This window comes from Pteropus vampyrus, unplaced genomic scaffold, assembly GCF_000151845.1.
Source record: "Pteropus vampyrus isolate Shadow unplaced genomic scaffold, Pvam_2.0 Scaffold2, whole genome shotgun sequence".
Taxonomy (NCBI): Eukaryota; Metazoa; Chordata; class Mammalia; order Chiroptera; family Pteropodidae; genus Pteropus; species Pteropus vampyrus.
In genome coordinates this window covers 13,230,887-13,244,778 of record NW_011888783.1, presented here as the reverse complement: position 1 = coordinate 13,244,778, position 13,892 = coordinate 13,230,887, and the positions used below count along the sequence as shown (strand labels likewise).

General features: G+C 39.4%; 1 protein-coding gene across 1 annotated transcript in view; it reads right to left on the bottom strand.

The window, feature by feature from the left end:
- Window positions 1-13,892, bottom strand: part of PDE11A (phosphodiesterase 11A) — a 327,576-nt gene that overhangs the window by 42,997 nt on the left and 270,687 nt on the right. Inside the window, exons 16-17 of the mRNA XM_011356861.2 lie at window positions 7,530-7,607; window positions 2,544-2,607 (exon numbers count right to left, since the gene is read on the bottom strand). Coding sequence (XP_011355163.1) covers window positions 2,544-2,607; window positions 7,530-7,607 — 142 coding nt within the window. The remainder of the gene's footprint in view (window positions 1-2,543; window positions 2,608-7,529; window positions 7,608-13,892) is intronic.

Here is a 13,892-nt window from a genome sequence, read left to right as displayed (position 1 = left end):
TTGACTGTTTTTCTAGGTATTATAAGAAGCGAGCTCAGAAAAAGATTGGCAAGTTTAGAACAAGGAATGAAAGGGAATAGAGAAAGTTACAAATTCAGGGTCTTGAAGGGATGGAAGATGAAGCTACTTCTTAACCCTAAACTGTAAAAATAAAAATTGAGATATATTTTGAATGACAAAGGCTGATCAAGACAGCCTTGCAACAAGAATCCAATCAAAGGTATGGACAGTACATTATTCATAGTTAAAAACTCTGAATGAATCAGATGGTTCACAGGACATCCTTTCAACTGGAAAAAATGGCCCAGAGAAATGATTTAAATACATAATTCTCTCACTGGCACTTGTTAGGTACAAAGTACTGGGAATTAAGTCATTAGAGAGAAAGAAGGATGTATATAAACACATTTCTTTGTTCCTGAATATAAGGGAGCAAAGAAATACAGCAGATCTAAAAAGTTTATATAGAATAGAACTGTGGATGTGGTTATTGGTAAATGGAGATGACTCGACACAAAGACATAAGAAGCCAACTAAATGTTGTAGAGTTTTGGTGCCAGAATTAACCACAAGTCTGTAACTACTTAAAACTTAAAATGAGCCTTGGGCTTTCAACTTTCTTTAGGTAGAGGTAGGCCTGGAAAGCTGCTTGGCCTTCAGATATCGCCAAGGAGAATAATGGAAAAGGGATAATTTATCAGCATGGATCTAAAGACCATAGAAAATAATGAACTCAGGAGCATCTCCTAGAGAATCAGGGCCCGCCACAGAGTGGAGCACCTTCACAGTAAATGCTCAGTGGGATTGTGGAATTACCATGGCTCCCTAACTGCCAGATGTTGCTATCTCTTCCCTTTCTGAATGGGAGTGTTATAGTGAATATTTTGTGGTTAGGGTGTATGTTAGATGCTGCATTTTGGGTGTGTGTAGTTCTGTAATGTACATCCAGGCCCGATGTGGAGACGAGCATGTATCACCTAGACATCCTGAACTTCAAGCTTGCAACCATGACTTATGGGTCATTTCAGTCATCTCCCTTGGGGAGAGGATGAGCATATGTTGCTTGCAGGAAGGAGGATGAATCATATTTTTGGTTATTAAAAGGGCAAATTGTGGTAGTCATGTTTTACCAACTATTTCTGGCTTTCCACTTTCTGGGCACATGGAAGGATCGTATTTCCTGGTTGGGTGGGATTTTGTGAGAAGTTCTTGCCAATGAATTGTTGGCGGGGCATTTAATTTAATTTAGTGCCAGACCCACCAGGGCTTCTGCTAGAATGATCCAGATAGTGGCTGTTCCTTCAGACCCAGTCCAGATGAAGGACAAAGAGGTGCCACCCACCCTGGATGCCCAAGTCCTAATCTGCTAGGATTTGAATACCTAGCTCCACCACTTACTTGCTGTATAACCTCAGGCTACATATCCTTTCTAAGCTTCATTTTTCCCGTTTGCAAAATAGGGATAATCATTGTATTAGTTTCTTGGGGCTGCCATAAATTACCATATAAATTACCATAAATTAAAACAACAGGAATTTATTCTCTTACAGTTCTGGAGGCCAGGAATTCAACATCAGTTCACTGGACAAAATTCAGAGTGTTGGCAGGGCCACACTCCTCAGAAGGGTCTAGGGGAGAATCTGTTCTTTGTCTCTTCCAATTGCTGCTGGCTGCCAGCATTCCTTTGCTTGTGGCTGCATCACCCTAATCCCTGCCTCATCTTCACATCACCTTCTCTTCTTCTGAATGTGTAATCTCCCTGTGCCTCTCTCTTATAATGACACCTGTGACTGCATTTAGGGCCAACCTAGATAATTCAGGATAGTGGTGATGATAATGACAATGATGGTCCTTAACTTAATCACATTTGCAAAGACCTTTTTTCCTTCTAAGGTAGTGTTTACAGGTTCCACTTACTACTTTAAATCCCATGGCCAACACAGTTGGCGCCTCATAAAACTTAGAGAGATTAACCTCAAATACTATCAGTAATCAAGGATCTTAAGTTGTGTAGTTACTGCTTGAAAACTATTCCTGCTTTAGAACTAATACTTTTTGGCAGTGAAATCAGATAGACAGTAAAAACATGATTTGGGGGAAGATATTAATTTGGATACTGCACACTTTGGCTAAAGAGCCCCCTGATCTTTAAATAGTCTTTGAAAAGCAAAACAGAATTTCCTTCTTACCTCCTTGGGTTTTTTGTTGTTGTCATTCTGTTTTGTTTTTTCATATGCGACCAGACCTTATGCTTAAACATGATTATCTATTAAAAAAACATTATTTTTGAAACTCTTGCCTTATAAATGGTCAAAGTGTTATTTGGATTTAGCATGTCAAAAAAAATCTTACAGAGAGTCAGACATATTATCAGGCTATGCTATAAACTACGCGGAGCCTAAGCCTCCTGCTATTTTTTACACCATGTTAATACTGATGCAAATTGACTAGGGTTTCAGTGCCTGGTAGTTGGGGCTCTGGGAATATCATACCCCCTCCCCCAGCCCCTCCTCTGCTGAGCCCTGCCATTAATCACCACTTGCCTGTCTCGAGATCTCCCACGGTTTGGTCACGGCTCCAAGGTCACAGGCTGTCATTAACATTGATCTGAAAAACAGAACCCGACAAAAGTCTGAATAATCTTTTGTTGCATTCCTACACAAACTCGTCCTAGATACATAAATAAATAAAACAGGACTGAGACCAGCTCACATCTCCTTTTTCTCAACAAGGGAAGCACTGTTTATGGTCCCCATGTTTAGCGTCTTCATCCTACAGCCGCACTGCTCAGGAAGACAAAGCTCATACGCACCCTCCGTGGCCCTTTTGTTTTGCCTGCAGCAGATCAAGGAAAGCAAAGCATGACTTTCTCTGTACCTGAGCTAAGCAAGCTCTGCCTAAAATAATTTGTAATGGACATTGCTTTTTATTTTTAAATATCAGCAAAGGAATCAGTATGTAATACTATAAACACTGCCAATGAATCTATTTACCAGCTTACCACTGATTGATGGGAACAAAAGAAAACCTACACCGAAGAGGCGAGGCACACACCACATCAGGAGCTACTGCTTTATCCTCTGCTCGGCAGAGCTAAGATTTATGAGTGAGAGCCACCCTGTTTCACTCCAGTTTACTACCTGGCTACGACCATGTTTTACAAGCATTACAAAGAAATGTATTCAGCTACAGCTTTCATTAATTTGAGCATGTAAGAAAGCACAGGAAAGATCTGAATCAGATTTGAAGGGGCAGATTTCTATTGGATTTAACTAGAATTCACACTGAACCGTGGATATAGAAACACGGGGAACAAGTCAAACAGTAGAGAGGTCTGGTGCTTATAATTCGATGTGGTGGGAAAGGGAGAAATAAGACACACTCTTTGTCCAAAATCTGTTTTCTTTGTACTAAAAGCAGCAGCAGGCGATGAAAAGTAATGACGAATCTGAGCAGGGAAACCACGTCTTGGCCGGCTCCTTTTGGAAGGAAGGGTGTGTTGTTAAAGGTCAGAGGTCTGTCTTGATGTCAGGTGTTAACATTTCATACCCCGGCGGATTCCAGTGCCTTGGAAACGTGTCTGCTTCCCAGATGGCGGAGCATGCTTAGATGGTAGTGGAGTTTGTGTAACCCCCAGGATACTCCGCGAGGGAGCAAGGCAGAGTGGCAGATAACAATAGGTCATTCAGAACACAACCAGGCGCAGCAGCATCAGCAGCCCTCTCACTGAGGTCAGGCAGCGTCTAATCCCAAACACCCCTGTGCTAAATAAGCGCTGTGCAAAGACACGTCAGTCTACTCTTCATATTTGATCTTTTCTAACAAGCACTGCTCAGTTTGCCTGCCTCTGTACTAAGTGCTTTACCAACTAACTCCTAACTAAATGAATCCTCATCATAAATTTCTGAGGTAGGTGCTCTGATTCCTATTTTACAAAGAGGTAAATGGAAACATGGAAAGGTTTAGTCACTCTCCCAAAGCAAGTAAAGGATTCAGGATTTTGTGCTCAGTACAAAGCTGCCAGACCTCCTCTCACTATATCCTGATGCTTCTCATTTTAGGTTCTGCTGGTAGCAGAGGGGGACAAGACTAGGTAATGCACTGGACTCTGCGGTCTCTCTCCTAGACAGGAAATAATTTCTGTAAGGTTGCCTACTTGTATAGTAACTTGTAAAATTACCTAGGTTCCACTTGCTTGATAATTTGAAGCTTACTTCTCAAATTCAAATTCATATAGTCATTAATTAGTCAATAAGTTCATTGGTCTTCTGCTAGGTGATCGGGTGACGGTAATTCTAACAGCTACCATTTATTGAGCTGGCACCACAGGGTGACTTACATAGTCTCCATATGAGGTAGGTGTACAATTAGTGTCTCCATTTTACAAAGCAAAATAGTGCTTTGCAGTTTCGTGATTAGAGAGGTTAGGCGGATTGCCTGAAGTTACACAGCTAGGTATAGAAGCAAGGAATGGAATTCAGAAAGTCTGACAGAAGAATCTACTTTCAATGGCTATTTTACAGCGAAACAGAAAGTGTATACAGAGAAGGAAGACAGATAAAGGCTGGGAGGTCAGATGGTGGAGTGTCTGAAATCTTTATTTGATTCGTAAGGGGGCATCAGTTAAGGATGGGGGCTCAGGAGGGACCTAGCTAGACCTTCAAAGGGAGAACTTTCGGTAGTAGGTATGAAAATAGTTTGAAGAAGGAGAGAATGGAAGCAGGAAGACCAGATGGAAAGCATAAATTGACAAGGGCCTACAACGAAGAAAGGCAGGGAGAATGGGAAGGGAAGGATGGGGTGGGAGATTACACAGGAAGAACTAAAGGAGGTAAATGAGCGGTTTTGTCTTATTTTTAGACCAAGCCTCTGCAAGAGGTGAAAGGCCTTCTCTAGAGGAAGAGGGCGGAGAGAGTTTGTAGCAACTGTTTTAGTTTCAAGGTCTGAGTACTTCTGGTCCAAGTTACCAATCTGCTCAGTGCAATTGAATGAATAAACAGTCAGGAATAAGGAGGGCACACTCTTTCTGTCCTGTGTTGTAAAGAACAGTGCTGTCTCTAGAGAATCTGATACAAGAGATCATTTTTAGCATGCCTCTTCTCTATATCTTAAAATAATGGTTATTTTCCTGATTTGTTCTCTAGTTCGAAAACAATTAGGAACTTAAAAGGAACACATTTTAATTTTAAACACATATTCAAATTCTGTAAAAGATTTTCATGTATAAACTGAATTTTGCATTTACCAAACAAAAATATTACATCTCTCAGCTTGTGCTGTTTCACTGTTTTAAATTTTAAACACAACAAATAAAACCCTAAACGGTCGCAAAAAATGACAGAATTGAAGTAACTCAAGTTAAGTTTTTTCATCTTATTACTGTCCTATCCTTGTTTATTCTGAATATACTGTTTAAAAGCAGGACTGTGACACTTCCAAAGGACGAAGACACAAACTACACCTGGAGCCAGTGAAAAAGGTTCTGAACCATTAGGAGCTTACTCTTGAAAGTGTGTACCATGTCCACCTCTGCCAGGGGCTGACTGTATAACTGGGCATTCTTAGAATTAGCTTACGTGTACGATACACGTACAATTAAGGGATAAGTAATAACATGTGCTAATTTGAAGCTTTCATATCAATTATTTTGATACTCAACAGTAACCCCAGCAATTGTTTACAGCTTATACCGACAAAAGATTTTTCTCAGGGAAGAGTATCTCATCATCGACAGTGTTTAGATTGCAGGCACATGGTGATGATCGAAAAAAAAAAAACCAGACTGACTTTTAGTTGGTTTTATTACTATTTTAAGTGCCCCCCCCCCAGAAACCCCACCTCCTTGGTGCACATGAAACGGGGCGAGGAGGGGGGGACGGAGGAAGGGCAGAGCTGTGGGGGGCGGGGGGGCGGGGGTAGTGGTAAAAGCTCCTGGAGCACCTCTATTTTACATACTGTGCTTCCAAATATGATTTTTTTCTTTCCTTTTTACATATGGGGTCTCCTGCCCAAAAGGTTTGAAAACCTCAGCAGGAAAACATCCGGCGGAGATGTGGAAGCACTGGCATTTTAGAAGTCTTGCTCAGAAGAGGCCAGGCCCAAGGAAGCAGGCGGGAGTCACTGAGAAGAGATGGTGTACACGTACAGGCTTTGGGAATGGCCTGGAATGATACAACCAACTGCTAACAGAGTATAGCTGTGCAGCAGTATGAGAACTGGGAGTGAAGCTTAAGGGAGAATTTAATTTGTTACATATAGAAAAAAAATATTCTTATAATTACTTGTGTAATTAAAAATTATTTAAAAAGAAATTGCCTTGTAAGAACTTCGGAAGAATGTGAGTGAAGTGTGAAATTGAAGGGAAGGAAGAACTAAAAATGGACCTTGAGAAGAAGGAAGACTTTAGAGATGATTTTTTTGGGGGGGGGCTGAGGAGATGGAAGCATATTTTTAGATCTAGAAAAGGCATAATGGGGGAAAAAAAACTGATTTTGAAAACGCAAGTCAAGAGAGTACAACTGATATCGCAAGGTGGAGGCTGGGTGGGGGGAGATGGAGGAAACGGAATTAGGACACAAGTTGAGGAGAGACTAGCACCTTAGGAAGGACATAGAAAAAGATCTGTAAAGATAACAAAGAGAAATATTGATGCGTAGAGTCGAGGTGGGGGGGAAAGGGGGCCCTCTGGTGAGAGAGTGTGAAGAGAGGTCAGTTGCAGAGGGAAGGGGCAGGCAGGGCTCTGTGTTCTGAGGATGGTGGCAGAAGTTTCACAGAGCACATATGGGGAGGAGAACCCACTTGGGGTGACTCTAGTGGTTGCCTGGCTGTCGAGCAGACACAGCGAGCGGATAATCCTGGCCTCGCAAGCTTTCCTAGGAATACTTAACAGCTTTGGAACAGGAATAAGATAGCAAAGGTCTGAGGATGGATGAGGTGGGGACAGCAGAAGGCCAGGGTGTGACAGAAAGAGGAACAGTCTCACCAGCTGGAGTGGCTGCCATCAGGTGGTTAAAATGTGCCACATAAAAATGATGGGTTGTTGCTGTCTTTTCTAAACATCTGAGAAGTCCTGTGAAAAGTCTGGAACAGACTCCTTATTTCCACCACCAAAATTGTTCCAACTGGTTTTCTATCTACAATATCTGTTGTCTCCAAAGAAAAACGAAACTTAATTCTCCACTTTCCTTTGTTCTGTGTAACTTTGTTTTTTGAGGTTCAAAAATACCCTCTTCCCACCAACTTGCATGCCCGCCTTCTCTGGAAAAAAGAGGAAATCATGGCTTGCTGAAACTGAACCAATCTGAATATGATTTTCTAATTTCGAATGCAAATTTATGGAGAGGAGGCGAATTATAAACTAGAAGACAAAAAGACAGTCTCTGTCTTTTCTCTAATTATTCAACCAATCTCTAACTTTTAATGTAAGCTAAGATTTGTTACTTTAAAAATCACTTGTGTGCGCTTAGCACTGTCAGAAAAGCTAAATCTTTAAATAATGAAAAAACACATAAACAAGAGCTATTTCTTACCGAAATATATCACGATGGTTTTTGATGTTCCAATCATATTCTCCTTTACTGACAAGTTCAAAGAATTCAGTTCTCCTCCTGCATGAAATCAAATGAAGAAAGAAAAAAAAAAAACCTGGAATGAAATTTCTCAGTCTGTGGGGTGACATAAACACATTTATGGGAAAATATAAGACCACCTGAACCAAGTAACTTAATATTTGAAATCATGAGGCTAAAGCACTATCAAAATAAATCACTTTAAAAAAAATGTTGAGGCTTCAAGAAAAAGCTGCAATCATTTCTGAATGTATTTACAACAGAGAAGATTATCGAGCCATAAAACAGAAAACAATTTGGTCCTGCATTTAGGATTACTTGCTGTGAAGCCCTTGTGGCATTTACTGAAAGTCAGAGAAGAAAGGCAAGGACAAATAAAATGTGGGAACAATTCTGGAATGTTCTTTTATCATTCAACATAGAACTGAGCTGTATGATGATTCAAAATAAGATAAACTCCCTGGTAGTAAATTCAGGATACTTTTTTCTAGGTAAGAAAATAACTAAAATAACTATTTCGGCATTTCAGTGCTTAAACACTTAAGCTGTGGAGTCAAAAATAACTGTTTAAACAATGGGTCAGGCACCTACTTGTGCAGCTTTGGCAAGTCATGTAAGTCCTCTGAGCCTCAATTTCATAACCTCTGACATGGTGATTAGATTCACTAACTCACAGAGTTATCGTGAGGATTAAACGAGATGACATATGAAAGCGTTTAGCGTAGTATCTGCACATTTTAATGCCAGATACACACACATACAGATACAGATTTGAACGTATATAGATATGAAAAAGACAAGAGGGAATATTCTAAAGTTGTGAAAATAAGGGTGATTTATTTCTATTTTCAAAACTTCTCTTTAATCTAGTTATGTGACTTTTTATTATGACAGCGAGAAAGGAAAAAAGAGAACATCAACATTTTTATTCTTTAAGAATCATTTCCCAATGTTTCACCTTCTTGGCACTTTCAAATGAGAAATAAAGTGTCCTGATGCACTGTTTCCAGAAGTGATTATTTCCTGGTTAAGTAGGTTTGAGAAATGCTGCTTGTAATATGCCTCTCTTGGAGTTTTAGCACCTACATTAGCCTTTTGAAGGCTCTGAAAAATACTGAGCTAGAAAAAGCCTACTTAGCCTACTTAACCACAGAATTCCATAGTTTCAATGTTTTAAGGAATACACAAGGTGGTGGTGGAAAATGCTACCATGTCACGTATGGTGGAAATCAGAGTAAGATCTTAGACACTCAGTGCTGACTCATAGTCTGGGAGAAAAAGGACAGGATGCTGGGTGCAACTGGCTCTTCTGTTTCTGGTCTGGGTTGCCTATCACCACTGACCAGCTATATGGACTTCTTGTCATCAGGTCAGACTGACTACTCACTTTACCTGAAGGGGGACAGGTCAGGAAGACAATGTGGCTCACCTCCTTATTTTGAGACACAGACAGGTCCTGGACCTATTGCTTCAAGTAGATACAGGTCAAGGCCATCTCACAGTATGGGGGAATCTCTACAACAACCTCATAGCAATTGGTAAGATGGTACCGCACAGTTACATGGAAGGGCCCAGCAACTTCTCTCCTGCTTGGGCGTGCAGGTGTGTACATATCTTTTCTTCTTATAACTTTACCATCTTTTTCAATTGCCCACTCCCTTCTTTATGACCACGGTCATGCCTTTTCACATCGCCACCGTGACTGTGAACTGAAATAGAAAGGGAAGTAGTGGAATGAAGAGAGCCCAGATCTGGACTCAACACTGACCTGGGCTCAATGCTGACTGTTATTTACTAGCTACATGGTCCTGGGCAAGTGATTGCACATTGCCTCAGTTTCCAGCTTTGTGGTAATAATTTGAGATGAGGTACATTAAGTGTGTGGCACTGGTAGATACTCCATCCCTGATAGCTATGGTTAATATGCAAATACTATTAATAGTGTTACTGCCAACAATAATACACAATGGGCTAATTGGACTACATGGAGATCGAAGATGTCATCTAGTTCTTTCTTCTCTCTGAATGGATATTAGTCTTCTTTCGAATAATTGTGGAGGAGAAAGTTTGGTTCAACAAATATTTATTAAACACCTACTCTGTGCCAACTCTTTACTAGGCTTTCTACTAGGAACTTTTTACTAGGAACAAGACATGGACATGGTCTTTAAACATCTTTGAGTTTAGCAGTGGTGACCAAAAAAATAGGTAATTCTCCTTCAAATGCGATACAAATGATAATACTAATGATACTGGGACTAGAGTGAAGTGAGGAAGGCACTCACCTTGGGCACAAAATTTGAGTAATCCAGTAATCCAGACAAATAATATTTGAATGCAATATTAAAAAAAAAAGACAATATAAAGACAAAAAACAAAAAACAAAACAAAAACCATGAAGAAAATATCGAAATTTTAAATAAAGATAGGGTTTATGTTCACTCTTGGATCCCCAGTGCCTACAACAGTGCTGACATGTAGTAGGAGCTTAATAAATATTTGTTGAATTGATGCATGCGTGAAAAAGATTATCTCATAAAGCTATTCATTAAAAAAAAAAACAAAAAACAAAAACTCTTCAGCCACTGGTTTCACCTAGATTCTAGTTGTTCTGGGATCTTCACAGTTGCCATTTGGAGAGATTGTGATAAGAAAACAACAGAAAATTCATTCAAGAAAAGCCCTGCCAGATTCTCAGGGACTAGATTCTAACTTGAACCAAGCAGACATCATAAGAAGTTGAGGGACATTTAAGAACGCCATTCCATCCAATGCCTGACCTTCCTTTCACTGATTATTGTTATATTTGCTGAGAGAAAGTTTGATAGATGAGACATAACGTTTTTGATGAAAAGTGGAGCCATATTGCCTAGGTGGCTAACTCAATGCAGAAAATAATTTTTTAAAATACAAATCTATGATGTGCCAATCAAATAGCACCATAAGAATAAATTTCCCAGTGATGGAAAGTTTAATAGCTAGGGTTGCTGGTGTGTAAGCCTTAAATCAAGTGAACCCCAAATCAGTCATAGGCTTCACATCACATTATAACAAAGCTATATTTTATTACATTAAGACAAAAGAGAATATCCACTATCTGTAGAGGATGGTGGATAGAGGAGAGGGGGAGGGATTTTTTTCATAGGACACAGAAGAACATGGCGTACTAATTTTATTTTTCCTCCACTGACCAAAGTATATAATTTCTTGACAGGTTCTATTTATTCTGGTGTCTCAAGGTTTGGCTATGACCTCAGAAAGTAATAGGAGACTTCCTGCACACCATAGTTTTATCAAGATAAACATGGGAAAAATCTAGTAACTGTGGAACCACGTATATCATACATCTGGTAATAATACATTTGGTAACATAAATGCCAAATAGATGCTTTAAAGTTTAAACCAAAGTGCATTTAAACTTTTTTTTAAAGTTTCCGAAAATTAACGTCTTGAAAGATAAGGAGATGGGGTTAATCATTTTCATAAGGCTGCAAAAGGATTTTTGAAGTGATGATATGCAAAGTTCACATAACAAATTTATTATGCATATTTAAAATAGTTTAAAAGGCATAAAATTACACAATGGACAGAGAATCTGTCTATCTCTTTACCACTCAGCCTGGAAATAAGGCTTTACCCATCCTGTTGAGGGCCTTGTGCATCCCTGTACTGCTGCTTCTGCCTCCCTCCCTGCCTCCCACCACAAGATGGCCATTTTCTAAATTTTGCATAAATCATCTTCACATATAGCCTTATAATTTTACCAGGTAAATTATGCATAATGTTGCTCTGCACGTTTAAAAATTTTAAAAATGGTGTCATCATCGTATCTGTATTCTTTGGCAACTTGCTTTTCTCACTCAGTGTTTATGAGATTCATCCGTGTGGCTACATACATTGCTTGGCCACTCCCTTTCACTGCTGTGCTGTAGTCCATGTATCAGTATATCCCTGTTTATTTACCCATTTTCTGATGATGCAAATTTAGATGACTTCCAATTTTTTTATTATGTATCATGAACATCCTTGTACACGTCTCTGTGAATTCATGTGATTTTTCTATTTCTGCCTGTCTCTTTGTCTCTGTCTCTGTCTGTTTCTCTCTCTCTATATATAATATATACACATTTACTTATGTATATGTAAAATTGCTGGGACATAGAATGATTTTTCTGTATTTAACGAGTTTTCATTATAATTACAGACTGTTAAAGGTATCTGAGACCTTTCAGGAAATATCTGCTGTAATTCATGTTATAGGTGAGGAAATTCAAGGTGAAGGAAGATGAAATTGATTGCTAGGGTCTCTCTCAGGGCAGTTATGGGAATATCTAGGTAGGTTCCAGGTTCCCAGCCTCCCAGTTCTGGCCTTTGAGACCATCTTTGTAAATCGTGTGTAACATGAACCTTGTGCATTGTGAGAATATGAACAGCAGAGGCTGGACCCCTTCATGAGCTCATGGCACTGCAAGCTGCTGTACCCAGTGCCGGCCACCACAGCAGGCTCCAGGCAGAGGTCTTTCTATCACCAACAACGGGGTACTCCAAGCAAGAGCTGTAGGCGGCTCTGGTCAGGTTGATGATTCACAGCTTCACGTGGTTTATTTCTAACCTCCTCCTTGGTGATAATCATTACAAAACAACAATGTAAAATTCACTATGCTTTTGAGAAATGAATTTGCCCACACAGCTGCTCATTTTAGCATCTATATGTGTATGTGTATGTGCATTATAGAGTCAGCAGCATGAGCATATGTAAAAATGTTAAAAATAGGAGCACTTTTAAAAACATGGGACTGATAAAATGAACATTTGAAAAATACACAAAATTATGTAATACTCCTTGGATCTAAACCTCTTTGTCATAAGGAACTATGTCATTAACTTCTCAAGCAGATCATTGGGAACCTTGGTTTTCAAGGACAATGGCAAATACCTCTGCTAGTGAAAAGCAACTTACTGGAAAATCTCATTTATAATCAGATATGTTTTTATTGGGCTTTTATCCTGCTCTCCTGACATATGTTCCACTCAGAGAAATAGCAGTCTTTACAAAAGCATCATTTGAACATAACTGCTAAAATTACCCACAAAAATAATTCTAAAGATTGGTTACCAGTCACCCATCACCACATCGAAAAGCTTTCTGGTTTGTAATTTTTCTGCAATGCAAGAAATTATTTGTAAAGTGAGAAATCACCATTCCTGTGTATATTTTAATCAGAAATGTTTTTAAAATTTATATATCTATGTATACCTGTATGTGTATGGATATATTCTCTATTTATCTATTTATCTAACTGTTCTGAATCTATTAAAGGTCCATGAATGTTAGGAAGGTTTTACTGCTGACGTGGCAAATCATGATTGTGACTCTCCTGCAATTTCAACTCCAGAATCGTCAGGCAGGGGTGGCAGAAATGTGTGTGTGGATGGGCTGGAGTGGGTGCGGGGAAGGGGCAGGATATTTATTCTTTCAGTGTTCTTACAGCTCATTCAAAAGGCAAATCAGACATGTGCAATTGATTGTTAAATGTAGATTCTGGAGAGATTCTGGACTTTGGGCATAAAAGCACCAGAGAAGAATAGAAAATTAATAAGCAGATGTTAACTCCAGTAATTATGACTGAAGGAAAAAGTCATATATTTAATTTGAAAGATGAATTATCTTCCTGCTTTAAACCAGCACTGATAACACAAGGGTAAATTAGCACTAGTACCCGCCAACTAAGAATGAAATGACCTGTTTGATGCTGTGCTGATGTTGACAGCATGAACAAATTTGGGAAAATGCAGGAAATCGAAAGATCAGAATGACTTTGAAGTTTAAAAATGGCAGAAGATTACACAACACAAAGCTCTAACATCAGTTCGGTCAATAGTCACCAGGCCAAGAAGTGGGCTAGGGCACTGCTAGATGGCGTGTACTTCAGGTGCCCGACATTTACTTTGTCTGCAGCACATCTCGTGCTGTGGTATTACTGGTTTTTCTCTTCCCCACTGGGCTCTGAGTGCCTGAAAGTAAGAACTAAGTCCTATCTGCCTCTGCATCCCCAGCCACTAGCACAGGGTCTGACATAAAGAAGGTATCAATAAGTGTTAATGAATTTCTCCATTTTAATTCAGTTGCAATATCATGTGGATTGGGATGGGAGGGTGACTATATGTAAAAATGTTTTTGGAATTCAGGAAGAAGTACCAAAATATTTCTTTCATTAAACTGCCACAGGGCTTGTTGTTCAGACATTAGAATCTTTTCAGTGGGTTAATTCATCAGGCTCTGTTAAAATGTAAGAATGTTTGGGAAAGAGCAATGGGTTAATC